Source organism: Stegastes partitus, unplaced genomic scaffold (assembly GCF_000690725.1).
Source record: "Stegastes partitus isolate 25-593 unplaced genomic scaffold, Stegastes_partitus-1.0.2 Scaffold1912, whole genome shotgun sequence".
Taxonomy (NCBI): Eukaryota; Metazoa; Chordata; class Actinopteri; family Pomacentridae; genus Stegastes; species Stegastes partitus.
The window spans coordinates 83,436-110,221 of record NW_007579643.1 but is presented as its reverse complement, the minus strand read 5'-3'; the positions used below and the strand labels follow the sequence as shown (position 1 = coordinate 110,221).

General features: G+C 38.7%; 3 protein-coding genes across 5 annotated transcripts; all 3 read right to left on the bottom strand.

Moving 5' to 3' along the window:
• Window positions 1-352: 352 nt before the first annotated feature.
• Window positions 353-8,869, bottom strand: mrpl42 (mitochondrial ribosomal protein L42). Of its 2 annotated transcripts, XM_008302947.1 has the most exons (6): window positions 8,859-8,869; window positions 3,201-3,284; window positions 2,192-2,249; window positions 1,694-1,778; window positions 980-1,143; window positions 353-466 (listed from the first exon to the last, which is right to left on the bottom strand). In XM_008302947.1, exons 2-6 carry the CDS (start codon window positions 3,277-3,279, stop codon window positions 421-423), a joined length of 432 nt encoding a protein of 143 aa, XP_008301169.1. In that variant the 5' UTR covers window positions 3,280-3,284; window positions 8,859-8,869; the 3' UTR covers window positions 353-420. The 2 variants fall into 2 exon arrangements, with proteins under 2 accessions (XP_008301169.1, XP_008301167.1); XM_008302945.1 differs by lacking the exon at window positions 8,859-8,869 and having other exon boundaries at window positions 3,201-3,322.
• On the bottom strand, window positions 3,707-10,238 carry pwp1 (PWP1 homolog, endonuclein). Of its 2 annotated transcripts, none has more exons than XM_008302948.1 (15): window positions 10,054-10,238; window positions 9,185-9,243; window positions 8,886-9,049; window positions 8,689-8,774; window positions 8,405-8,501; window positions 7,946-8,056; window positions 7,703-7,833; window positions 6,939-7,012; window positions 6,271-6,367; window positions 6,100-6,161; window positions 5,914-6,025; window positions 5,674-5,764; window positions 4,946-5,067; window positions 4,726-4,831; window positions 3,707-4,344 (listed from the first exon to the last, which is right to left on the bottom strand). In XM_008302948.1, the coding sequence occupies exons 1-15, from the start codon at window positions 10,117-10,119 to the stop codon at window positions 4,250-4,252; spliced, it is 1,473 nt and encodes a 490-aa protein (XP_008301170.1). In that variant the 5' UTR covers window positions 10,120-10,238; the 3' UTR covers window positions 3,707-4,249. The 2 variants fall into 2 exon arrangements, with proteins under 2 accessions (XP_008301170.1, XP_008301171.1); XM_008302949.1 differs by having other exon boundaries at window positions 6,939-7,009.
• A 279-nt stretch (window positions 10,239-10,517) lies between these two features.
• On the bottom strand, window positions 10,518-26,672 carry ano6 (anoctamin 6). The gene is made up of 20 exons (XM_008302944.1): window positions 26,354-26,672; window positions 22,250-22,320; window positions 21,565-21,693; window positions 19,414-19,479; window positions 19,048-19,335; window positions 18,656-18,769; window positions 18,421-18,536; window positions 18,045-18,179; window positions 17,788-17,890; window positions 17,516-17,576; window positions 17,101-17,246; window positions 16,816-16,893; window positions 15,606-15,834; window positions 15,348-15,517; window positions 15,172-15,269; window positions 14,870-15,000; window positions 14,449-14,654; window positions 13,805-14,007; window positions 12,841-12,946; window positions 10,518-12,734 (listed from the first exon to the last, which is right to left on the bottom strand). Exons 1-20 carry the CDS (start codon window positions 26,445-26,447, stop codon window positions 12,516-12,518), a joined length of 2,763 nt encoding a protein of 920 aa, XP_008301166.1. The 5' UTR covers window positions 26,448-26,672; the 3' UTR covers window positions 10,518-12,515.
• Between the last annotated feature and the right edge of the window lie 114 nt (window positions 26,673-26,786).

Genomic DNA, 26,786 nt, shown 5'->3' with positions numbered 1-26,786 from the left:
GAGGTGATTGGCTGCAATATCTGGACTTCTAAACTGTTCTTTTTTTTGGTGGACTTTTCAATTCTAATTTGGCAGTTTTTCTTCACTGTACTTCTGAGATGAGGATGCATTTAACTTGCACTGATTGCAATTATAACGTATCCACTTCTCCTGAAAGCATATTTTGGGAAAACTGTAAAGAAGCAAATATGGTGTACTGCTCCCAGTCTAGTGTTGTATATTTGTTAAACTTGTTTCTAAATGTACTGGAGTGAGTATAAACAGCATCACACCAGAAAATGCTTGTATGCTTTTCAAGCCAACCTCTGGTCCGACCGTAGCAGCACTGACACAAAAACACGTGACAACAGACTTAACATTTAACAGTTCTATTTTATTGTGACAAGAAAACACACATTATTCGCAGTTTGGTAACTTCGACTATCGGTCCTTTGGAGGGTTCGTCTTAATGCGTCTCCTGTGATACCTGTAACCAGGGAAAATATTCGTGATCAATATACAGAGATGGAATTTTAATGAGCCAAAATATTTGTCTTTCAGTTCTTTTACACTGCTTCTCATTGATATCATCAAAAAAACTAGAAGTTGTTGTGTTGTCATCATCGGTGGTGTTTGTTCACTGTGCTGATCTGACTGAATCAGTCCTTAGATTTGAGAATTAGTGTATTTGCTACAAATTTGATTTGAGAAGAAAATTCTCTTCCACTTTTCATTTCTGACCTCCAGCATGTCAGATCAAATGTCAACTATACCAACAACTTGGTCAAGTAAAGTCCAAATATTCTCAGCTGTTCTGTCACTTTCTGCACAATGCAAATCATCTTCAGCATGAACCAGCTGGACTGGACTGATGGGAAATGCAAGGTACAGTCGTGATTTATGAGTAACAGGAGACTACTACAAAAAATAAATATGAAAAATGTCCTGACAAAGAGGTATCGAAGGCCTTGACCAACGTGTGTGTTATTTGTGTACTTACTGTCCTTTTGGATAAAACCGGTGTTTTGTGGTGAAGAACATCTTGCTCAGCTCCTCTATAGTGGGTCCCTGTTTGTCCTTCAGCACCTCCTTGCTGAGGTGGGCCTTTAAAACCTGGTCGTGGGTCTCGGCTACGTTGTTCACGGGGTCCGGTCGGTCTATAGGCTGCAAAGATTTTTTTAAAAAGTGAGGTTTGATCCAACACATCTCCCCACTTTGTGATTATGCAATGTTTCTGTGCAATCCTGCAGCAATTTTTATTGCTTATTATGGGATGTGTGATGGAAATTCTGTATTTTAAATTAACTGTGAGCAATTTCATTTGAAGGTTTGTCTCTGATTCATTCTTAGTTTGTGTTAGGAAACCAGCTTGAGTTTAGTGAGCAGAGAAGATCTGGTCTTCTTTCTCTTGTCGATGTAAATCAGAGATTATACTTTGAGAGAAGAAGAGCAAAAACTAGACCCCATAATTATGTGAAAAGACATTTTGCCATCAGTGAACAAAACTATCCAAACAGTTTGGCAAAACGCCGAAAGACTGACCCCCACCATTGTTCCTGCTGGGAGGGTTAGAAGAAACAGAACTACCTACAAGATGGAGTTTGGCTTTATACTTTTGGCTCTTGTCTGAGTCCTGTATGCATACATGTGGTTGATTTCAGTAAAAAAAACTCTGATGGACACTTGCTCTTTGAGACCAGAAACACTCTCTTACCTGAGTGAGCTCATAGGGAATGTCGGCAGCGGGATGGTAGCACACGATGGTTTTCCCGTCTGAAGTCACACCAATTTCCACATTACTAAATGCAAGAGATCAGAAGGTTAGTGTCCAGGTCACAACATAGCTTTTCTAATAAAGTACTACTTTAAAACATGAGGACAGCACATTATTCTTCTCAGATAAATGATAAAGCTCCCACATTATACTAACAGGTGATTCCAGAGGGGCATTTATACGATCAAACTTCATTGACAAAATTTCTCGTCTCTAAGTCTCTAAGTATTGGTGACCACTTTGCAGCTCTTTCTGCACAATCTGCCACCTTTAAGCTTAAAAGGCCTCCAAGCCAGTACTATTTCTCTTCTGTCAACAAGTACAATAACTTTATTAATTATTTGAAGAAATTAGATGTTTGTTTTTAGAAAAACAGTCATACAATAAAGGTGCCTTTTCACATATCTTGAGTGTAAACTGATATAATGGTTAACATACCAGTTAGCATCATCAAGTGAAGGAATGCTGGACTTCTGTCGTACCGGCACCAAACAAGCTGCAACAGAAAACCACACATAAGAAACACAGATATAATATATGCAACATGATTTGTAAGATATCAACTACGCATCAGAGAAAGAAACTGTATAAGACGGTCCTGTGTGACGTCATCAGAAAAAAATACCCAAATTGTAGCTTAAAATCGTAATATTTCATTACAGTCACTTTACTCTATTCCATTTATTCATGATTGATTTTTTTAATTTGAGTTCTTTCTTTTAAAGTTGGTGTTACTGGTGGTGATTTTGTTCTTCAGCAGGTTTTTACAGTTGTAGAAGTCAGCATCACATTAAAGACCTTCTGTCAAAGCTTCCCTCTGTGTTAAGGTGTTTTGTAGTTTTCTTTCTGCTCTTAACTACTGTTCTTTTTTACTTCTGATTGCAACACATTACAACATCTTTACTGTCTTTTAAATCTCTACTTAAAACATCATTTTATCAATATTTGATATGTGTTCAATAACCTGAATTATTTAATAATTCTGTTTTGTCTATGCTGGTTCTACTTTTATCTAAACTCTGGCTTTATTTATTGATGATTTTAACTTTAGTGTTAATATGTAGATACATTAAATTTATTATCCTGGCTTTAATTAGTGTTTATGTATCAGAGGACAATATTATAAATGCATTTCTGTACTAAGCTGTTATGAGATTCAACTGTTTTCTAAGGGGGCTGTATATTAAACGAAAGAAGCTACACTCTACTACACTATGAATCTGGATCTTAAGGGTTTATTTTTTTCCCCCGGCACAGAAAACATGTCTTTGACAGTGAAAACACATTGAATGCTGGCAGGTTAACACAGTTCAGACACTGAAGCTGCTGTCAAGGTTAGCTCTTGTTAGCTCCAGTTAGCTTCCAGCGCCGCCATCTTTGTGTCTGAACCCGTAAACGGAATAAAACTTTAACAAAAAGATTAAAATAAAAAAACCAGAAAACTTACTCTGAACACATCGCAGCGTGCTGCCGTTGGACAGTCTTGTTAGGAGACTGTGCAGTTTGCACAAATGACCCGACGCCATGCTCGCTTATTTTGGATGGTGCATCGCTTTAATAGTTCCGTCCAAGTGCTCCGACTCAGGCTGGTTAGTTCCGCTTCACTTATCACCTTCACGGAGCAGTAAGAGAATAAATCGTGTCCTCACTAATTGTAGCAGTTTATCTTTATTAATGATGAACAAACAGTGAGGTCATTAGGCCCCATAAACACTGTCAAATGTCATAACTAGTCAATACAGAATAATTTTTTATAATACCCTATGATACCTAAAATTAAATAAAAGCTATGATAATAAACGTATTTACATATGCAATGACTGACAAAAAAAATATTATTAATAATACTGCTACTACTAATAATAATAGCAACAACAATAACTATAATAACTCCAGTTATTATGATCAAAATCATATCTTCTGTAGGAAGCAGGAAGAACAATAAAATCAACATTTACAAATTTTATAAACTCCTTTTATTTATTGAATATGCAGCACTTTAAACAGCTGATCATTTTTCATGACACTGGCCAAATGTCTTCTTTTAATGTTTTATTTTACCTTTACTCATTACCAGGAAACCCAGGTATACAACACCACACTGTTACTCTGTTCTTGGAGGTTTTTCATGTGAAAATAATCTTACTAGCATATTACATTTGTAATGTACAAAGAAACTGAAGCAGATCTTAAAGTAACGAACAGTTCAAATATCTGAATCACTGCCTTCACCTAACAATCAAAAAATAAATTCATTAATAAGAATATAAGCTTCACTGCTTCTTTACTGTTCTGAACAAAAAGCTGAAAAACGTCTGAGTCCTTTCAGCCTGGTTTGCAAACACTTTGGTCGGTGTTTCTGTGCAGCGCCATCGAATCCAATCCTCTTCCTGTGAACCAGACGCTGCAGTGTGAACGATGAGGCACAAGCAGAGCAGCTTCACGTGTGTCCACAGAAGCTCAGTTTGTTCATGTTTACAAGCTGCTGCTGCATCACTACGAGACTTCCATGTCTGCTGTGGCTGCAGAGCTCGACGCCTGAGATCCTGTATTTGCCACCAAGCGGTCTCGGCTTCCGAACACCTCAGTCACTACAAGCAAACAGACACAGTTTTACATGTAGACATTGTTAAATTAACTACATAAATAAAAACAGAGCACTGCATCATGTTTCCTATGCACGGAGCAAGAAATACATTTGCCAGATTGCAGTAAACAATTGGGAGCAAGCCTTTATTCAAAGAACAAAATCCAAAACTATTTAACATTTAACCCTCTGAAGTCCAAAAACTGAACGAGTCATCATTTATTTGCTTAGTCATGGTTGTTGTGTTTCCATAGAAGTGCAGGACTTTACGTTGCAGCAAAAAATGAGTCCACAGTGAGTGAAAATGTGATGGGAGCAAAAAGAAACGTCTTTTTGTTCAGAGGGTTAATGTGATGAAAGAAACACGGTTCAGCACCAACTGTACCTGCTGCAATGTCACTGATGTTCCAAACTCGTAAACCGTCTTTCTGTCCTCCAAAGGCGTAGACGAAGGGCAGGTCGGGGCAACATGAAGCGCAGAACAGAACTCCCTGTTCACAGGAGAACACTATGAACATCTTCATGACTTTAACATGACTAAATAACTAAATAAGAAAGTGCAACCCTTCAGTGACACATCGACATGCTGTACATCTAAGTTTTACCATTTTCATGTCCCGGGAGTGGACCATGTTGGGTTTGTTGCCTAAAATGTCCCAAATCTTGACGTGTTTGTCGGCTGACGAGGTGACCAAGCATCCTTTAATCTGGCTGCTGAGGTCCATACCTGCAGGAGGTTTAAAAAGAGGGTTATATATTACCTATGTGGCTTTAAAACACATCAAATCCACCTTAAACACACAAAATGAACTTATAACCACTAAAACACAAGGAAGCAAGTTGTTTGGTATTACAGGAGCAGGTGAATTCAGGAAATATTCTTTAGTAATCTAATTTACCGACGTTTTTTGTTTTCAGGGTCAAAATGGGTCTTTACAATCCAGCCACAGGCAAAGAAATTTTTTTTGATTTCACTTCACCTGCATGTGTTTGGGCTGAGACAGGAAATCTTAACACTCTAACACGTGTCGACAAATGGAGAAGACTGGAAAATAAAGTTTGAAGCTGGCTGGATGGTGCCTTCCAACTGTCCGTTTTCACTCAAGAGTAAAGATGGTTTCAAACAATGGCTGAAAAACAAGCTGACCACAAGTTTTCCCACATTTCTCTATTGTGTGTGAATAATGTTCAGCTTTCCCAAATGAATCATGACCAACAGCGTCACCACTTCCTCAGCTGAGCCAAATTGGTTTACTTTCTGATGCACTAATGCTCAAAGAAACAAAGCTACATGATGGTGAATTCTGCTTCACACACACATTTCTCTACCAACCTGACACTTCTTCATCGTGAGCCCTCAGCGTGAACACGGGTTTATCTGAACGAGCATCCAGACAGTAGACAAAACCGTCCTCTGTGCTGGCCTGAAACACACAACACAAGTTAAGTTGTGCTTTTTAGATAGACGTACTTGATATTGTAGAGACAAATGAGCCCATAATGAGGGAAGAAATGTGACAAGAGCAGAAACTGCTTGGCGTTTAAAACCTACCAGGAGGTTTTAGATACTTACCAGGAAGTTATAGGGTGAAAAGTGGTTCCAGACCAGACGCTCCACTTGGCCGCTGAACCTCCAGGTCCGATAGCTGCTGTCTGGACTCCGGCAGTCGTAAAGAACAGCTGTCCTGAAGAGAGAAAGTAAAAGCTTCAAACCCGACTGTTCATGTAAAACAACGTCTGGATGCTGGGTGTAACGTACTTGTCATATGATCCTGATATCAAAGTCTGAGCCTCAAACGGGTGGAATTTTAGCGTCTGGACCTGAAAGACAAAACATTTAGTTTTACTGGAGCTCGAGCCTGTGAATTCTGAGGATGTATGACCTGATATAAGGGGTGAACAAATATCTTAATGATCTCTCATTGTGTACCTTGTCAGTGTGTCTGTGCAGAGTTGTGGCTGGTTTTCCCTGAGCCAGATCCCACAAGATAACGGTCTCATCTGCAGATCCGCTGGCCAACACGTTCCTAAGAAACACAACGTTTATTTGATTTACAGTAAAAGACTCAGTGGTGCATTAGAATACAAATAATAACAACTACATGTATAAAAAAATATCTGAGAACCCAATAAGGATTCATTTAAAAAAAATCTACAGAAGTGTGTGTATTTATTTCCATCTGTCTTATGCCCATTAAAACTCTACTTTCCCAAATTGATTCAACATGTTCTTTCACCATTTTCAAGCAAAAATGCTGTAACCAATAAGCAAAGACACTTTATGCATATGGCAGACATGGTAGCTACAAAAAAAAAAAAGAATAATATGTACAAAACTTGCTTGCAATTAAGAGAGCAAACAAAGTGAAGGGCTGCAGATCAGAGTTCAGTTATCAAAATGAAAGATAACATTAACTAGCTTCACTTTGGTTAAATGCTGACCTGCAGCGCTGTCCTGTCCTGAAACATTTGCCTGTAAATCCACACAGCAGCAGCAGCAGTAGCGGTGTGTGTTTATTCTTGTACAATAAGAAGAGCAATTCATGATATGTGTGAGGTTAAACGTTTCTTGCACTAAATCAAAGTGACAGCACAGACCTGACCAGCTTGTTCCAGGATAAATCCAGCACTGCATCCGTGTGGCCCTCCACGGGCTCAGCTGCTGCCCCCTGCTGGCAACAAACACAAACAGCGACGTGATAATGACAGTTCACATTTCTGAACCCAAAGCAGTTTGTGGCCGTTTCTGTCTCCTGTCTCATTTAACTGTGGGCTCATTTCTCACTGCAGTATAAAGTTTTGCATCTCTATGGAAACAGCACAACCGTGACTACAAGTCTCCCGTGCTGTATAACACACTCATGAAAGCGTATATCATTAAAAAAAAAGAAAGAAAGTTGAATTATTTATTACGGATTAAAATGTTGTGATACTTAAAAAAAGTTCCAAGTTCCCACAGGTGTTAGTGATACTGGGGGGAAAATGGTGGCTATACATGCATTAGATATTACAATATTTCATTTTTTCATTTGTTTACATACTTGTCTCCTATCAGCTCCGTGTAAACAGCCTGCAGTTCAACCAAGTTCAGCAAAAACACTCTCTGAATTTTTGGCACCTGACTGTTGCAGCTGAGTCACTAATGTGAGGTTTTAAGTTCAGAGGGTTTCTAATATTGTCTCTCAAATGTAAACAAATACAAAGTAATTAAATCCTCAATCACTAAAAAAAAAAAGAAACCATCCAATAACTTATTTTATGCAAACAGTTAACTCCTGACTGACTTAAATCATCTTTACCGAACATCCCTCCCACTATACAGATGTTTGTAAAACATTATAACACACTGAACAGTTCGGTACCTTTTTGCTCTTCTTCTTCTTCTTGGAAGCTTTTTTACTCCCCAGAGAGAAAGCTGGCTCTAAACAGTCCACAACATCCAGATCCCACACGTCTATCTGAGGAGTCATGTTGCCCACAGCGGCGTAGTTGGCTGCAGTCAAAACACACAGGAAAGACTATTGGTTCTTTGTTTTCACCTTAATTCAACCAGGAAGTCAACTGAGAAACACGTTGTTTTTTAGCAAAAGTCAGGACGCTCTTACCTGCTCCTTCGCCGGGGTTTGGGTCAAAGTTCAGCCACTCCAAACACAGTGGATACGCTGGCAGCAGAATGTCATGATGAACGTACAGAGAATCCTCCTCAGAGTTATAAACTGTAAAGTAACAAATTCATCTGTTAATATATATGATTTAAAAAACAAACAAACAAACAAAAAAATATAGAAAAAAAGCTCAGTGATACGTTTATGAGGAAAAATCATGAAGATTTATGAGTAATGAAGAAGAGTTCTTTCTCCTTCTAGTCCTGGTTGTGCTGTTTCCATAGATGTACAGGACTTTATATTGCAGTGAAAAATGAATCCACAGTAAGTAAAAATGTGACAGGAGCAAATAAAACATTTTCAGAAACTGGTAGTGCAACACCATGTGAAAAACAAGTTATTTTCCTGTGTCTGAAGAATATTCACTGTCATCTTGTAGTTATGTATAAAGATATTCACCAAAGATCTCCAAATTGCAGCAGTCCTTCTCTGCTTTGCCTGCCAGGATCAAGTTGTCACCGGGCTTGATTTGGAAGTCTTCTCGCTCATACTGGTCCTAGAGGGGAAAAAAGCAATGAGTAAACTTTTTAAGAAAATAGAAATCTAAAGTAAGATACATTTGAATGACTTATCCACAGGTTTCATAACATTTTTTTAAATGTCTTTGACAGTCCTCATGTTCTATATCAGGTAGAAAATGGAACCACACTAAATGCGTAAACATGATCTTTGAGAGTTCTCACTGTGTCTTTGATGGTGATGTAAGGATCCTCCTCATTGGAGCTGAACACTGTGAGACCAGCGAGGCTGTCGCCAAGATTAGCCGTCACTAATATGGAGGCAAACATCGGAAACAGGGTCAGTCTGAATGTCAGCAAAGTGTAAAGAATTCACAAATGAACTGGAGAGACACATCAAACACAACAAGAATAAACTCCACCTGTATCCTCTTCGTCGTATTTGTCCAGGCCGTACTCTGCGAGCTCATCATCTTCCTCATTTTCATCCTTTGGAGCTTCAGCATCATCAGCTGTGACGTTGCTGCGGTTCTGTTCAAGAGACACACCCTCATCTTCCTCCTCTTCCTCCTCAGCTGCCAGTTCCCTGAATCAATAAATAAAACATTTAGGTTCTATACAGAGGAACAGTTCTACAACATCAGCTCTCACTCACGAGCACAAGATGCACACATTTTGAGAGAATGAAAACATATTGTGTGTTTTTGTTATTCTAACATACCCCAGCTCTTCTTTTGTCTCAGCGATGATGCGCTGCAGCTCGTCTTGGCTCAACTCCACCTGGAGTTACGTAAAATGTAAAATACAGAAAAATCTATTTTTAAAACAAGACAAAGCAAAAATAAAATACTAAATAACAAGGCGAACCCAGAAAACAACTTCTAAGATCAAATTCTAAAATACAATTAATGGAAAGAATATAAAATACTAAAATATTTTGACCACTAGAAGCAACCACAGGCCATTGAAAACGTGCACATCTTGAGATTTGCCTTTCAAAAGGTCAATGGAAGAGAAAGTGAGGCTATTCCAAAGCCTGTAAGGCTTAAAAACTGGATGGTGTAAAATAAAAGCTGTGACGGAAATGAAAAATTGAAAGAAACATTCTGAGGTCATGTGAAACTTTGATTAATTTGTTGAAAATAGGCACAATATGGGACCTTTAAATAAGCACTGAATAAGACTGTTAGCATCTAAAGGTGTCCCAGTTAGGACAATAAATACAGCTTAGTCTTTCTTTCACAGCAAGCACATACTAGCATGTTTTGTTGAATTCATTTAATTATTCAGGTACAGCTTTCCCATTAAATGGAAACTGAATTACTTTTCCTCATACTGATTTTTCTAATGATTCGGATGCTACGATTTGCAAAACGTTTGTAAGTTTTGAAAAAGCGAACGTTTAACATGAAAGTACTGCTAACAACACCAAATGCTGTACATAATATTACAGGACAGCGTTTAAGATGACAGTCTGGGGTTAGATATTATCTGTAATGGAACTGTTTAAGTTTGTCTCTGCCATGTTGACAGATTAGCCACCGGGCGGCTAACGTTAGCCAGCTAGCTTAACATGCTAACGTTACTTACTTTGTCCGGGGTTTCCTTGGCAACGCCTCGTTTCACCCACCCGACACAAGTGATCTGAGAGCTCATCCTGGATAAACTGTGCGGTTTGTAGATTAAATATTTTTTTTTAAAAATGCGATATAAACTGTTATTCCAGGCTGCTACACCTCAAACTAAACACACGTGAAGTAAAACGGGTCCTGCGTCGCATCCAGATGACGTCCGAGGAGTGTTCACAACCCTGCCTGAGTACAAATGGAGGACACCAAGGAGCTAATACAAATACCATAGAATTCTGATACAATGCCTGATATGGTAGCTATTAGTGTTTTTTTTTTTCTCAGCACACACAACTGATATGATCTGACAAAGTGGAGGCATGGATATCCAGTGATTCAACTTGAAAACAAATAAAACATGTAAGGATAACATTTTTAAAATCTGCATAGCTTTTTTATAGTTTTATATGTAAGACACAGAAGGGAAACTTTTTATACAAAACAATTTAATGACAATATAAAACAAAAAGACAACAGATATGCATCCTCAGATACAGCTGACATATGATACTGTCTGCATACATGTTGGTTATAGTACCATGGTTTAGAACAAAGTGAAGTAATAATACAGCAGAGGTGGTCACAGGAGGATTACTGCATTGTGTATAATCCTAGAAAATAAACCGTGAGTACATGTGAACAGAAAGAGAGACTATACTCACATCCTTGACCATCCACGTCACACAGCTGCAGTCATTTTATTTACACAACACAGGCTGAACTGAACTGCATTTGACATAAAGCTTTTCCACAGTTTTCACCTGTCAAACGAGTTTATTTCCAAATAAAACTTAATGTGATTGTCTCAAAAGTGATAAAACACAAAGCTTACAGAGTATAATCTGAAGCACATTTAGCTCAAAGATGTAGTAAAAGGTTAGTTCATGAACAGTCTAATTATCTCTGTATAACAATATGAACCGTTTGACAGATCACCTCGGCTCTGTGGTCTGAGTTAAACGTCGCATAGCATTCAAAAGTGGTGCAAATTTGCATCTCGCAATACTGATATTTTATGGCTAAAGGAATGTCTCTGCAGTGCACTCCCTGTCAGTAAGAGCTCTGAGCTTGCAACGCGTAGCTGAATGGACGGAGGGAGATGCTACTGGCAGCACTGCAGGCTGATGAAGCAAAGCTAAAATATATATAGTCAGAAGACTGAAAGGCACTAAAGTACAAAAAAAGATTTAAGAATGCCTTAGCAGATTTGTCTTTCACCCTCACTGTTATCATTCTTATAAAGCTAAAACACACTGGAAGTCATACAAGTGCTACAGCTCATCATAACAACGACAGGTCAGCTGGTTCCATCTGCTGATAAAGACCATGTGGTAGAACTGAGAGGACCGGAAAGAAAACTAGTAAGTGGACACCGTTAGGACGTTGCATTATGGTGAAGCTTCACAGTGGAGGGCTCTGATTTAGTATCCCTGCTTCTCTTTGCTCTTACATCCAATTCTGATTGTAAACATCATTACATAAAACACCCAGCTGGTTCGATAACCTGCTGAAACTTTTGTTGCGCCTAATGTCAGTGTTTGCTCAAGTATTTACTAAAGGTTTTGTTGTGTAAAATTAATAAACGTTACATCTGAATAGTTAAACCCTCTGAACCCCAAGCAGTTTTTTGGCCATTTTTGTATATGGTAAAGTGTGTGGACTCATACTTTACACTGCAGTATAAAGTCCTGAATGTCTATGGACACAGTACAACTATGGCTAGAAGTAGAGAGAACTCAAACATGTATGAATGCAATAAATCATATAAACATTTGACATTTCTGTGAATATTTCTTTAACGAGGCTGCTCTGATAATTAGGGTAATTGTAGAGTTTTTTTTTGTTGTTTTTTTTTAATTCAGAGGGTTAAAACTCAAAAATGCTTTCAGATTTAAGCAAATAGCACCTAACTCAAGATCAGTGCCAAAAGCTGTTGTTGAAGTGGTTCAAAAGATCTTCATATCAACTGTCCCACTCGGTGGTGTCAGCTATTACTGTATGTTTTTAAGTCTAACAGGATTATTTCACCTAATTCCACTAGAAAAAGTTCACTCTTAGAAATGATAGAGGTCAGATCAACTAGCTGCTCTTTTTCCAGCCTGACTTAAGCAAAACACACGAAGTGGTTAAAGATGACAGTGGTTTGGGATGCAGACCAGTCAACAGTGGTTCCTCGTTTCTTTGTCCAGCAGCTCTTCAAGGAAGACACCTTCTTCCAGACAGCTTTTCATAACAAAGTTTGTGGCTTGTTTCAGGTCTAATTTTGTCTCTGGTTCACAGGGTATTAATCAGTACTGGAACAGATGTAGGTGGATGCTGCAAAAACTTGGTAATCATAGATGTACAGCATAAGGGAAGAACTTTTTGTTTTTGTAGCACACCTGAAAAGGTGTGATGTCTTCTTCCATACATTTTCACCTACTGTCAGAAATCCAGCTCAATCTCCTCCTTGGCAACTTTTGCCTCTATATTGCTCATAATCTCATCTTCGACGGTTTTCAAACGTCTGGTCACCAGCTTAAGGTTGGTCTCATGGAGGATAACTTGGGTCAAGTATTTCTCTCGTTTGATTTGTTCTTTGACAGCGTACGGGACATCAGGGATCACGTAGGACAGGATGAACTTGGTGAAGTAAACAATGTGCTGGGAGGAGAGGAAAAAGAAGAAGCAGACACCTCCATTAATATACTTAATAATTAATGGATCAATCCTATTTTTATAGTGAGGAAAGTTTCCTGTTTATACTCACCTCCACAACAATTATAAAAGCCATTTTGGCAGCAATCACATGCCAGTAATAGGCATTGTGCTCGTACTGTCTGGGGTGTCCAGGAGGAAAGCGAAAATCTCGATACCTAAAAGAGAAAAGTTTTTAATAGTTTTTTTAGGCCCCATTGACTTTCCACACAAAATCCATGATATTACTCAGTTACAAAGCTTTTTTTTCCTGTTTTCTGTCTGCATATGATAAAATAAAACAAAGATAATGATCAATATAACAGAGCAAGTGCAAGCTCGGACTAATGACCATCAATAAGCCTCCAAAAGTGAAGACAAAGCAAATTTCCTCCCTGTATGGTGCCTGAAGTTCCCTGTTTCAAGTCTGTGTTAATGTCAACCAGCAGCACTGAACAAAACTGATCCTCAACTTCCCAGTTCATCGACTTCCTCGACTTCACAGGTCAAACAGTCTGTTTAAATACCATCCCTAAGCTGTGAACCAATCAGGTAATCACACACATGCTCGCAGGGATTGTCTCTGTTGATGCTAAGGTTGCTATCACACCATCGTCTCTTCATTTTATTGAATGCAATTTACAGACATAAATCTCATTACAGGGACGCTGGCCTGCTGATTCTTCCATAAATGCATGATGCTTCTGTGCCACTCAAAAATGTTTCTCTCAGTGTGATACATCAGTTTATAAAAAAAACTTAATGATAATAATGTCATCAGTTCAGTCTTGTTTGTCATAATCTTAGTATTTTTCCAGAGATTCAGTTAAAAATATAGTATTGGTTTGTCTAGGAAAGACATTTTAATCATAATAAATAATTAAAAGCATTAAAGTTCTCTAAAGAAGGAATAGTTTTGAAAAAATAAAACCTTAATAAAGTTAAAGTGATAACGTAAAAGAGAATGGATCATTACTAAGACTATCTGCTGCTTTCTCCACAATTTAACAAGGGAAAAAGTGAAACAGTCGTTTTACCTGCAGGTGCTGAAGTTGGGGGGCACTGAAGTGTTGGTGATGAGTGAATTGCTGTGGAAATCATTGATATTGAACACGGACAGGGAGCTGTTGATGTAGCCCTCCATGGTGTTCGTAGGGTGCTCTCCATACGGGTACACAGAGAAGGACCAGTAGTACACCAACCGTGGAATCATGTCTGATGTAAAAGCAATGATCATGGCCTGTTGAGACAAAAGTGAAGGCAATGAAAGCAGCAAACTGGCTGTGAATGGTATGTGTGCCTCTGCATGAATGAGGTCATGGCAAACTGTGTTCTTGCACAATACATCTGGCAGAAGTGGATATTCGAAAAAAATGCTATCAGAAGAGAAACCAGTGAGTCACTGTGAAGTAGGTACACCTGTGCTGTCATACATAAACTCTCAAGTCCTGCAGCAGATCCTTCTTTTGTACAGCTTACAATATTTCCAGTGTTTTGATGAGTGTAGACTCCAATATATGTAGTGTTATAAACCTTGACTACTGTAGTATTTCATTTGACTGCATTGTATTGGAAACAAAAACTGAACATTGTGCTTTCAAATGTTGGATTTACTGAAGATTGCAAAATATTTTACATCTTTCTCTAATACAGTAGTACGTGAGTGTAAACACCGACGTACATTTGTTGCCACGGCTAAGATGGCGATGCCTTGAAGAATGGGCTGCCAGGCTCCTATATCCTGGGCCTTCTCTGGCACTATGCGGCGAAACTGAGTTGTGGTTTTCCAGGCATCAACCCGAATCTCAGCCAGATTGTTGATCAGAGCCAGGACCGGAGCCAGAGGGAAGGAGGCCACGAACAGGGTAACGAAGCCAAACTGGATGACTGTAAGGAACAAGATAGTGTTGTCAGCACCAAACAGAATTGTGCTTGGAATTAGTGAACTGATAACTAATTTTGAGAGTAATTTTAATCATGCTTAGTCAGGTCAGTCAGGTTGTACAATTTACACTTACAGTATCTTCTTTGGTATATTTAGTGATTCATACTTTTCTACCTGTAAACAATACAAAGGGCCTGAAGGCTGTTTCCCATCTTACCCATTTCAAGATATTCATAGAACAGTCCAAGCTTTGAACTGGGCTGGAGTTGGTAGTCCTGCTCCCAGCGAGGAATCACCTTTTCAGATGCTGCACTGGAGCAGTAGCGAAAAATCAAATTCTTCACCCACCTGTGGAGGAGCGGAAAAGATCACATTAAGAAACTGTAATGATAATGCAGTGTGACAATGGAGAGCTAAGGTAAGATTTAGGCTTTGACACCGTTTACAGTCACGGAGACATATGGAATTGCCATTGGGCTACTTAATTTAAATGCAGTAAAAAAGATTCTGTCTTCTTACGGTAACAAGACCTCCTGGATGTTGTTCCAGATGGCTTTTCCACCCATGATGATAGCGAGCTGAGTTGTCAGCTCAATCAGACAACCACCAGGATCACACTGCAGAAGCAAGACACACATTAAGAGCCAAGAATAACAAGTCGGTAGACATGTAACAGCTAGATGGACTAACAGTACCTCCTCGTTCCTGTATTTTCCCAGGAGATAAACAGGCTTTCCAGGATAGCCAACTGCTTTCCCTTTTGCGAAGGCGATGTAGAAACAGGAGGAGTAATAGTTGACAAACTGAAAGAGGAACATCTTTAGAGTCAAGCTGTTCTCGTAGTCTGTCTTGGTCCGTGGAAGCTCTGTTATTGTGTCAGATATGAGAGGATTAGAGACGAAACAGTTTTCAACTCGTGAAAGAGTTTAAGTACAGTCTCAAGTCAAACTCACCAAAATCTGTGATCCAGATGGCGACTCGCTCGTAGAGAACATTGAGGATCATAATTACAACAAAGCTGATGAGTGAGGCTGTGACAGAAGTGGCCATTTGAGGCGTCACATACTCCTTTAATGGCTCCAGATCCTTCAGGTCGGTGTTTCTGAGTTTAGATGAGAAGGTGATGAAGACAGCCAGGCGGTACACAGTGATGGCCACAATGGACGCCAGGATCAACATAATCTAAAGGACAAAATGCATTTGGCAGGATTATTTTACATTCTGTTTTAAACATTTTTGACTTTATTTAGTTAATGAGGATATGTAGAGAAAGAGAGCAGGGGAATGAAGTCCTGCTGGGGTGCTAGCTAGGATCAGATAGGGAACTCAGCTGCTGCGGGTATTTTAGCCCATATGGTGTGAGCCCTACCCTACAACTCGATGGATGGTTGTCCGAATAACTTTGAGTTATTTCAAAAAAAGAACTCTAAATACAGAAAAAGTACGAGTGTCTATAATCAGTGAGCATGTCAGCTAAACCTACTGTTGTTTGTCTACATGCTAGCATACAATTAAATATATATGGAAGGTTTAGTTCCCAAAAATAAATGAGAAATTAATGAATTCATAATTACACTGGGTGACCCTCTGAACCCCAAAATTTGCCAGTGGGTTTGAAAAGCATTTGATCTTTTTTTTTTTTTTTTAAATTGGCAAAATTACACCAGTTGTTGGAGAAAGAATCACTCATCAGAAATGAGTGAATCATTGGATGGTCTAATTTCCGACAGTCCTACAACTACTATTGCATCTGTGACGTAGTGTCCTGTCAAAAAACTAGAACAAATCTAAGCCTAAAACCATGACATTTTATCAAAATCCTTTCATTCTACATGTCTCGTTTAAATAAACCGTTTGCACTACCCAGATCCTGTAAAAAGCAAAACTTCTGTGCTCTGTAAAAACATTAGGGAATTAATTGCAATCAGCAGTCATGTTACAAAAATTCAGGAACTATCTGGCTGAACTGAAACAAAGCCCAGAAACTGCCTGACGTTCAGAGGGTGAAACTGACATTTTCTATCAGGAAAAACTGTTCCACTTATAGTAACAAATTTAGGAGATGTTTTTTCTTCCAGAGAAATTGTTGGGAAATTGCAGATCAGTGACATCAAAGTGTACCACAAAAAAAATAAAAATAAATATGGAATTTAATTACATTACCCAGAACAAGACGGTCCCCATTCCTATTGACACCCGAACACATCGTCCACAGGCTGTATATGGAACCTTTTCTTTCACCTAAATCACACAGAAATGCTATGAAATACTTTAACATGGCAAAGCATAAAACTCATTTTAAACATAGCACCTCTGAATAGGAGAGAAAATCTGTCTGAATTCTTGTTTAATACTCATCCTAATTTTTCCTTGTTATGTTTTGTGATCATTGAACAAAAGAGTAAACAAGCTTTCTTCCAATGAGATCGAGATCATTGAGTGATTTACCCCTGTGACTGGGTTTTTCCTCTCATAGATACATTTGGCTTCATATTCTGGGCGAGGTGGCTCTTCCTGTTCCAGAAACTCCACAGTGTCCCATTCGTACTCGAGCTCTGCCTGGTAGCGCTTCCAAAACTCCAGGAACAAAGTTACTGGAGAAAATGATCAGAAGCAGGAAAAAAACAAGGCAGGCAATCATGAGAGGGCAGGAAGCAGCACTATATACCGAGTATTGTCTGTGGCTTCCGCCATAAGTAGCTCTGTTAAGTGTAGTAACCAAACAAGTTATTTTTGCCTTTAATACTACCAAAGATGATGTGAAAACAAACACATGATAAATAAACTTGTGACTAAGCAGGGATATTAGCTTCCTGTGGAACTGATGAAAACGAATGTCTTGGTGAAACTCTTTCAAACTTACCCCAGACTGCCATGAAGACTGCAAACACCAAAGTTCCAAAGTTATCAAATATGCAAAGTTTCTAGAAAAAAATACAAAAAGAAACATGGAGATTACATCTAAATCAGCAAAAAAAAAAAAAAAAAACAAACAAACAACTGTTTCTGTGTCAAAAGGTAAAATATCAGTCACATGTTTTGTTGACATGAAGGTAAAAAAACAAACAAAAAAAACAATCATATTGATATATTAACTATCAAGAACGTTAACTGTTAACATAAAATAAAACTCACTTTTGAAGTGTCACAGGTGCTGTTTAATGTCCAGTATTTGCATGAGTCGCACTGTGGACACATTACAAGCTTTCCTCCTATATCAGGGTCGCACACCTCTTTGCTGCCATATTTAAAACACAGAACAGAGAATATTAAAGAATGAAATCTTTAAAGGAAACAAAGATTAACAACAATGTGAGGAATGCTTCTCGTGCTCATTTGTAGGTGAAATTAAATTCCCCAAACATTATATACATGTCATTAATGTGCAGTACCTCCAGGTGCTGGTTTCTTGAGTGGTGTATCCATAAATGAAACAGCCAAGTCCCACAGCAGCAGCCAGAGCAAGCATTATTGTGTAGAAACCCAACCAGGCAAAGTAAATGCCGATCTTCTCCCCATAGTACTTCCTGTAGAAATAAAAACATATTCATACTGATTACTACTGTGGCTCTGCTGCTCACTGGAGTCCTCGGGAAATAAAGATCACCGTACAAGGACGAAGACATAAAAACGATTTATTTTGCTCTGCTGTCAAACACTCACTGTACACATCTTTACTGATAATGCACATGACTGGGTTTCTGCTTTTTTCCCAACTGAAACACTGAGACTTGTAGCACTTAAATGTAACACAGAGTGTTTTCCCACCTTATGAGGTCAAGTGGTTGCGTCTTGTAGAAGCTTTTGGGATGAGCCCATTCTTCATAGAGCAGATACCTCTCATTGGGGCAGCCCTCTTCGTTGGACCTGACATTAAACCTGCACTGAAAACAAAGAGGCCACACACACATTACAGTTTAACACATGTACTGTAAACTAATGTCACCAAAACACTACAGTGTGCAGTCAGCTAAAGAAAAAGTAGAAACCCTTTATTACTTACGTCATGGAGAGGATAGGCAGCTTTGTACACGCCACCATCCAGCAGTTTGGTGATGCCAAACTTCTTTATGGTTCCTCGTATTTCATAAGGTGCTCGGCTCAGGATGTAATATGCCTGGGAAAAGAAAAAGAGCTTAAACGCTATCTTTATGTCGTGTTATCATATGTTCACTGTGTTAAAATGTTTCTTCAGTACACCACAGACAGCATGATCTCTGTAACTTTAAAGCTTTTTTTTTTTAGCTGCTCTTTTTATATTTTAATATGAAATCTATGAGCAAAGGATGTTTACAGTCCTACACAGATCCTTAGAGTAACTCAATTTCTAAAAGTAAACCAACGAAAAAAACTTGCAGGCAGCCTAAACTAACTGCTACAACATGGGTAACTTGCCATCCTGCTCCTCATCGATGAAGTGAAGAAGATGTCTCTGTCCTTGACATAGAAATAGTCCAGACGGTCTTTCTCAAAGGGTGCCGTGAAGAACTCGGTCTCCTTTCTGATCAGGTCTTCGTTGGGAGAGAAGGGCTTCGCGATCCAGGAGAAATATCGCCACGGGGAGGGGCGGGAGGACAGGTCATTGACCTGGATGGGGAGCTTGATGTGTAGGACTTCAGCGTAGGTGCACAGCACGTCCCACGGCATGTGAATTTTCACAAATGTGAGTTTGTCATCTACTACCTGCAGAACACAAAGAAGCTTTAGTAGAAGTACAAGAGGAAGGAAGGAAAACAACAACTTCCAAGGATTTCCACTTACAGATGGTGTAGCCTCTAACTCCATGCCCATCTTCATCAGGCTGGCCTCAAAGTACTCTCGCCGCCTCTGCAGAGAAGACAGAAAAGAAGTTGAACAAGATGTTAGTTCAAACATCCTCCTAAGCACTATGATCCAAATTGTTCTGCTGTATACACTACTTTTGTGCCAAAGTGTGTAAGGAATGCAATAGATAATAATCTGAATGAGTGCAGACGTGTTTCTGGAAGACATGTATTTCCACTTTAGTAACCTTTACATGGTTAAACTTAATCAATAGTGTTGTTTGAGATGATCTTTAACAAAACTGATCGAGGACAAATTTTAGAGTTGGCAGCTCATTTAATCAGATATTTCCATTTCCATAATAGATTCATTCTTTACACAATATATAAACCTCAGGAATGTAAATACAGCAGGTCGGAGGAGGTCACTAGACAGGTTTCTGTTGACGGAATATCACCATATATTATATTACACAGAACAAGAAAATATTACAGAAAGATGAATTTGTAGGAAAAGTTTGGAAAATATTCAGATAATAGAAAAGGTAGCACAAGTTATTTTGACAAGTACGGGTCATTATCATTCAAGACAATTCAGTCTTTCTGAGTGAACACAACCTTTGATGTTTGATGTTTAATTGTCCTTGCCAGCAGCATTATAACGAAAACCTTTGTGTAACTGTTGACAAAGCAAAGCTGAAATACCTTTACTGTTTGTTTGGGCCAATCCTGTTAAAGTCAGATGATTCTGTGACATACCACAAGAGTATGACATTTTACACAAACATAAAAAGAACATCTTTAAAGCGAACTATTTTGCCATCTGAACTGAATCCCTCCTTTCTAGAAAAATATTATGAAACAGTTTGACCCAAGTTTGGCTCTGAAAAAACAAATGAAGGGAGTGCCTGGTGGAGCCCTTCCACGCTGGAATTAGTTTGGTTTGGAATGATTACGGATGATAAATTGGCTCAGTCCCGGAGGAGAATCTGTTGTGCAAAAGCATAAGCTCTGACTTTATTAGCTCTGCCAGCCCACCTTTTACAAGGAATTGGCTGAAACAGGCTGATCAGCTTCTACAGACGGAGATCTGTATTACAGGGCATGTGTTCTGTCTATAACCAGTAACTGCATGCATAGCTGCTGCAGAGACACAACATACCAATTATCTACTGGAGCTATCACGTCATATATTCGCAAGTTTTTTCACAATTTAAAGACCTAATTGTTTGCCATTTCTTACTAGCTTTGCCAATTATTACTGATATAAGATTTTAGCCTTCACAGAACCTTGTCTCCATTTCAAAATCACTTGAGGGTTAAAGTTGTGACATTTCAGTTCTCTGAAGTGTGCGGCTGTACTGTTTTTCCAAGCATTACATTGCACATACCTCAAGTAAACCTGTTGTGAAAGATGCTGGTAGCAACAAACACGCCTTGCTATGAAAGTGCATGTCTCAGCGTCCTTCAGTTCAACACAACTGACTTAAAGGAAAGAAATCGCTTTTCACTATTAAAGTGTGCTGTTGCATTTCCTGGATAAGTAACAGTTAAAAGAATATTCAGCCTAATACATACACCGTCACAAGTAACTAATATAACGTCATAGACTATTCTCCTGGTGCAAATAAAAACTCCTTTTACAAATAAGGATGAGTCAATATAGTTTGTATGAGTAATTAAACATACAGACGTATTTGTCCATTGAAGTAGTTAAGAATAACTTTACAATTCATTGCACAATAAATATGTCTTAATGAAATTACTTTGTATACAATTGATGTCCTCGGTCAACTTTTACTGAGTGAACATGATATTAAACTGATGTTTTAAGCAAACTCCACAGTTACTTTAATCTCCATTCATAGAATACAGTTATATTTTTCACTAACACACATGATTTGACACCAAATCTTATAAAAAAAAAGCTCTAATTTCAATATTTATACATAACTTCTTCATTGTCACATCAGAATTTATTGTCTTTGCAGAATCTTGGTGTACGTCATGTTCACATTCCTATCATCTCTCAACTGTACACAGGTATTGTAGTAAAATGTATATACTTTGCAGTACTTACAACACCTGCAGATTTAATATCATGTACTCAAGCAACCAACACAGACAATTTAGAAAATAAGGAACCTACCTTGCGCCTCTGGAATGTGTGCCTCTTCTCAAACTCCTTCTTTTCCTCATCTTCATACACCAGGATGAAGTCGATCCTCCGCACACCGTCATTGAAGAACAGGGAGTCGGGTTTGCCGTTAAACTCTGCCTGAGGGCAAAAACAAGGCCCATCAGGTAAGTCTGCAGCCTGAAACTCATACTGCTCCTCTTCCATAATGTCATACATGTTGAATATACGACAGAGGCCAACCTGGGCAGAGATCCTGGTAAATACTGACCTTGACAAGCCCAATTATGTGGTTTTGTGGGCCATGCAGGAGAGATGGGAAGAGTCAACAAATATTACAACACTCGCCCTTTACCTCTCCCATCTCTCTCTCTCTCTCTCTCTCTCTCCACACACAACCAGACTTGTGACACCCAGCATTATTATTAAAGTGTGTTTTGTGTAGTTATATTTGACAACTGTGCGTCACGTTACAGTAGCTTCATTGTCTGCTTTCTTTCAGCTCGATATAACTTCCACGAGAAATGCCCAAGGTAAGTTATTTTGGCCACACTTTTTATAATCATATTAGTAAATACAAGTCCTGTAGGATCCATCAGCCAGTCAACAACATTTAGTATGTATACCCAAACACATACCAGTGGATTACATTTGTTGATATGCAGCTAGTTGACATCAACAGATAGTGCTGACTCACCTGTTGTGCTGTGGCTACTTTTGCTCCTTCTCGAATACTATGATATGTTGGTAAAAACTCTTCAGGGTAAACTGTGAAAAAAAGAGCAGACACATGAATAGAAACACAAAAATGATAATAATCAAAGAGACCCAGAACCACAGCCTGACCGGCACACTGGCAGCCTGATATTAGAGGCCAATAACAGATTATAACATGCTGTTAACTGGTGGCATGTCTGGAAAAATGATGACAGGGCGAGTTTTATTGTTTTTTCTATATGTGATTTGCAATGTGTGTTTTTTTATTTTTATCTATTATGGTTTTGTTTTTTCAAAATGATATCAACTTCGATTACACCTGTACAAATTTTGCATTATCTTAAATGTTTTATCTCATTCTGTCATTAGTTTAGCTGTGTTTTAAGTTAAGTAGCAGTTGCCAGCTTTTTTCCTCTGACGTACCTCCACAGGTTTGTCACACTGACTGCTTCATTAACCCCTCATGTTCAAATATATTCATCTGAACTCATGTCAAACCGAAGGTTAATTAACACTTTATACAAAAGTGAATACTGTTAAAATATTGTTTCTTCTAGTTGAACTGTCAATGTTCAGGTCACTTTACTTGGAGCTTTTTATTCATCAATTTAAACTATTGTTAATCCATACTTTTAGATAACGATTTCTAACAGTTTATTCCTTATTTTACATTCCTATTTCAACCGTTTATCCATTATGTTTAGCTAAAAAATGTATTGTTTACCCATACTGTTTGATAACAATTTTCTTTTCTTTTTTTTTATCCATATCTTTGGCAAACAGTTTCAACTATTTATTCATACCATTAGGAAACAATTTCAACTGTTAACTATATGAACCACTTCGTCACTTTTTCATCTTTATATATCTGTTTTAATCATTCATGCATTCCTTCTAGCCGTCTATTTCTAATGATTATCCGTACTTTTGGTTAACTGTTAACGGAACCTACTCAGGTAAACTTCGGGCTTTGAATAAATTGTAACTTCTGTTTTTCAGATGACTTGAGCTAATCTTTCCATGCATCCATTGGCACCGCAGAAGTGAGATACAAGTACCCCTGACTGGGAATCACTGGTTTATGATATAAAACTAGTTTAAACATCCGTTTTCAGAAAAAAATAAATCATGAGGTTTCAAAATAAAATGAAATGAATGTGGAACTATTTTTAAACATTGTTCTATTTGTCTAAAGTGACTATTAAGAAATCAGGTTGTATAGTATTTGAGAAACTGAAAGGATCAACTACAGTGAGCTTATAACACTTACTGCAACATTTAAAGGTATGTATTGTAGTAAGTTATTATATGTGAATGTAACACTACTAACTGCAAGGACGACAAAACATCAGTTTGTCAGCGAACAAGTTATCTAAAGCTAAAAATAGGTAAAGAAAAACACACAACAAAACACTTATTGTGAACCAACGTATTTCACAGATTATTCAAAATGCAGCATAAAGGGAGTTATCATTGTCGACACACGTTTTATATTGTGGTGTACATGTGTACTGAAAGAAACCCTGTATAATGTTGCTGAAGTAAGCCCTATAAAGCAACACAGTCACCTTAGTTCTCTTTAGCCATCATTTGCCATTGAGTTGTTGCACATCTGTCAAGTCTTTTTTTGTTCATGCGCTGCGTTTCCTGAACAGGTTCTTTCTCACCACAACAATATTCACGGCCTACCGCGGTGCCGCTCACTGAAGCAGCACAGACTGTTATTCATTCCCCTAAACGTCACGCTCTTGTGGCCACTTTGTTAAAGCTTGCTCACAGTCTCCCTCTTACCACGGTGTTTTATTATTCGCTGCAAAAAGAAAAGAAAAAAAGGTTACTGTCTGCTGCTCCACTTCCCCAAAATACTCGGCATACAGTATTCACACCACTAACCACTCCAAAATGAAAAAAAAAAAAAAGAAAAACTAATCAAATACTGTAAGCTCTATTGTAAGCCTCAGAAGTGCTTTGTAAGGACCGTTTTTTTTGCAAAACAGATGACACCATTAAATATGGAAAGTCCTGTAATCTTTCCGTATAAAGCAGAAGACTATGAGAGAGCTAATTTAAGACAGATGTTGTTTTCAAAACACTGGCCATAGTAACACGCTGGGAAACTTCCCTGTGGAATCACTGCTCATCAAACGAGACTTTCCTTTCCCAAAGTTCTTAAACAGTCAGAACTCCACCACAGCCTCCTATAGTAGAAAGTCAGTATTGTAACATAACATGCGGCCCAAACTGCAACTAGTTAGACAGTTACATACCTTTTGTTCTTCATTCTCTGTGCTTTCATGCATTTAATTTGAAACTAAATCATGGACGTGACATTGCAAAACCTCTGCAGCCTTCAGAGACTCAGTGATTCACTTGAGAAGCACGTCAAATCTACGGCCACCACATGTTGCCAGTAATAAAATCTGTTTTCTTGCCACAACCCAGCATGCCAGTGCTGACTTCCTCTCTAGAGGGCAATCTCCATATCTGCGCACAAAAATAAAAAGGCCAACCTAACAAACACGGAAATGGGCTCCATTCTCCAATAGAAACAGCTTTTTTCTTTGCAGCAGCAGCAGCAGCAGCAGCAGCAGCAGCAGCATTACAGTGCCTAAAAGCTAACATGCCTAGTTTAATACAGAGTCTCTCTCACCATATGTCAGGAAATGCTTCTCTGAATCAAACACTGGGGAATCGCCTAACATTTGGTAGAAACTGAGTCTAATGTCCTCTCCAGGAACAGAATCAGCTCTACGATCTTGCTGCAGTATTCACAGTTACAGCCTATAATTGTGTATTCTGCATGTGAAACAGAATTACAGATCATTAATTATAATTGCAAAAATGCTTCCTGCAGATGACATCCCTTACAAGAGCGGTTGAGCAATACACCTCCTCCTGGGAAACGTAGCTGTTTCCATAACATGCATTATTCTCGAGAATCTCTGTCATGCCTGAGTAAAGCGTCAGGTTGCCTGTGTGGGCTAGATGTCAAATATGAGTGAGCTTTCCTGAATCATCACAGTGTGTTCATTGTGGACTTTAGGAAGTTGAAACAAACTGTAAAAGTAATATGTGTGCCAGTGTACTGAGCACCACGGTATCATCTAAGTGTGAACATTAATAATTTATGACAATGGAGAATAGGCGCCATAAAATAGAGTGCACTGTGGCGTGCCCTTTATGAACCAGTGTGAAATGCTGTGGTCATTTCCATGTGGTTAGGCGCTGTTCTTCATGACTGACAACTATCAGTATAAACCCAAAGGACCATTTGTCTCTCAGTACACTGAGTTAAAAAGAGAAAAAAGAAAAAGAAATACAGTGTGTAATAGCAGACAGTAAGTCAGTGTTGTGGACAAGGCAGACACAAAGGAGCTTACAGATTGAGAAATCCTTCCCGCCTTTACCACAGTCACTATGGCATACTGTACTGTCAGCGGAGATTTCCGTAGTCGCATATGCTTTAAAGACAAGCCAGGGCTAATTCTATTCAACGGCGAAGTTTCTGTTTGTAATGTGAGGAATGTAGAAAATCCAAATAACAATAGAGTGTAGAGAGATGCAATCACTTCCACACGCACCGGAGCCTCTCTGAGGTGCCACATCTAAAATCTACAAAACAAAAAGTTCGTTTTCAGGGAGTATTTGTTGAACTGTTGATAAACTCATATTTATAATTGATGTTACTGATGCTGTGGCGTGAGCTAGAGACTGTAAAAATGTGTGAGCCACACCCCCATTGGTGAACAGTTGTTTGGAAAGTAAACGGCAGAACATAGAAAGAAGTGACAAACAAGTATCTCAAAATTACACTTAATTGTATAAATATGTGAGTGAAGGTGCTTGATTGTGGTTCAGGCTTTTTAAGTTGTAAAAAAAAAGAGAAGAAAGAAAGTTGAGATGAACCTACAGAGAGTGATGGATAAGTAGGTGGTGAGTGCCCACAGACAATATGGATTAACATCTGTATTTCAGCTGCCTGACAAACAGCGGGTGTAAAAACCAGACTTTGCCCCACTTTGGTCCCACAACAAGCACACAAAAGCAACAACACCTCTTGCGAAACACAAAGCAGCTCTCTTACCCACTTCCTCGTCTACCATGCCCAGCTCTGCATCACCCTGCAGCTCCTCGGTGTCAGACATAGAGTCCATCTCCAGGATGTCGTTTTCACTCATAGCTCTGGTCTGGTGGGCTTCAGTCACATCACAATAAAAACAAACAGAAGAAACACGAGAACAATTCCCCAACAGCCGCTGTCCTGGAGTGTTACAGTGGTTTTAAAGCGCAGCCCCGTCCTCTGTACATTCCTGTTTTATTTCTCAACATAGTTACGGCAACACAAAGTTTGGTCAAGTTGTGACTTGAGAGAATGGAAATGAATCGGGTGGGGTCGGAGGGAGGCGGAGAGTGTTCAAGACGCGTCTGATAAAGCCACGTTAACGCCCACTGGAGCCGCTACATTCATCACGAGTTAGTTTAGCTGAACTCACTGCTCATTACGTTACATTAATTAT

Bases quoted from the DNA above. Each gene is read 5' to 3' on its own strand.
- mrpl42 (XM_008302947.1), bottom strand. From the start codon at position 3,279: ATGGCGTCGGGTCATTTGTGCAAACTGCACAGTCTCCTAACAAGACTG. The intron at 1,779-2,191 runs GTATGTTAACCA...TCTTGCATTTAG, and splicing joins TCACTTGATGATGCTAACTG to TAATGTGGAAATTGGTGTGA. The intron at 467-979 runs GTAAGTACACAA...CCCTGGTTACAG, and splicing joins CGGTTTTATCCAAAAGGACA to GTATCACAGGAGACGCATTA.
- pwp1 (XM_008302948.1), bottom strand. From the start codon at position 10,119: ATGAGCTCTCAGATCACTTGTGTCGGGTGGGTGAAACGAGGCGTTGCC. The intron at 5,765-5,913 runs GTAAGTATCTAA...TGTGTGTTTCAG, and splicing joins TTTCACCCTATAACTTCCTG to GCCAGCACAGAGGACGGTTT. The intron at 4,345-4,725 runs GTACAGTTGGTG...GTTTGCTTGTAG, and splicing joins CATCAGTGACATTGCAGCAG to TGACTGAGGTGTTCGGAAGC.
- ano6 (XM_008302944.1), bottom strand. From the start codon at position 26,447: ATGAGTGAAAACGACATCCTGGAGATGGACTCTATGTCTGACACCGAG. The intron at 18,770-19,047 runs GCAAGTTACCCA...TTCTTTTCCCAG, and splicing joins CATCGATGAGGAGCAGGATG to GCATATTACATCCTGAGCCG. The intron at 12,735-12,840 runs GTGAGTATAAAC...CTCTCCTCCCAG, and splicing joins CTTTTATAATTGTTGTGGAG to CACATTGTTTACTTCACCAA.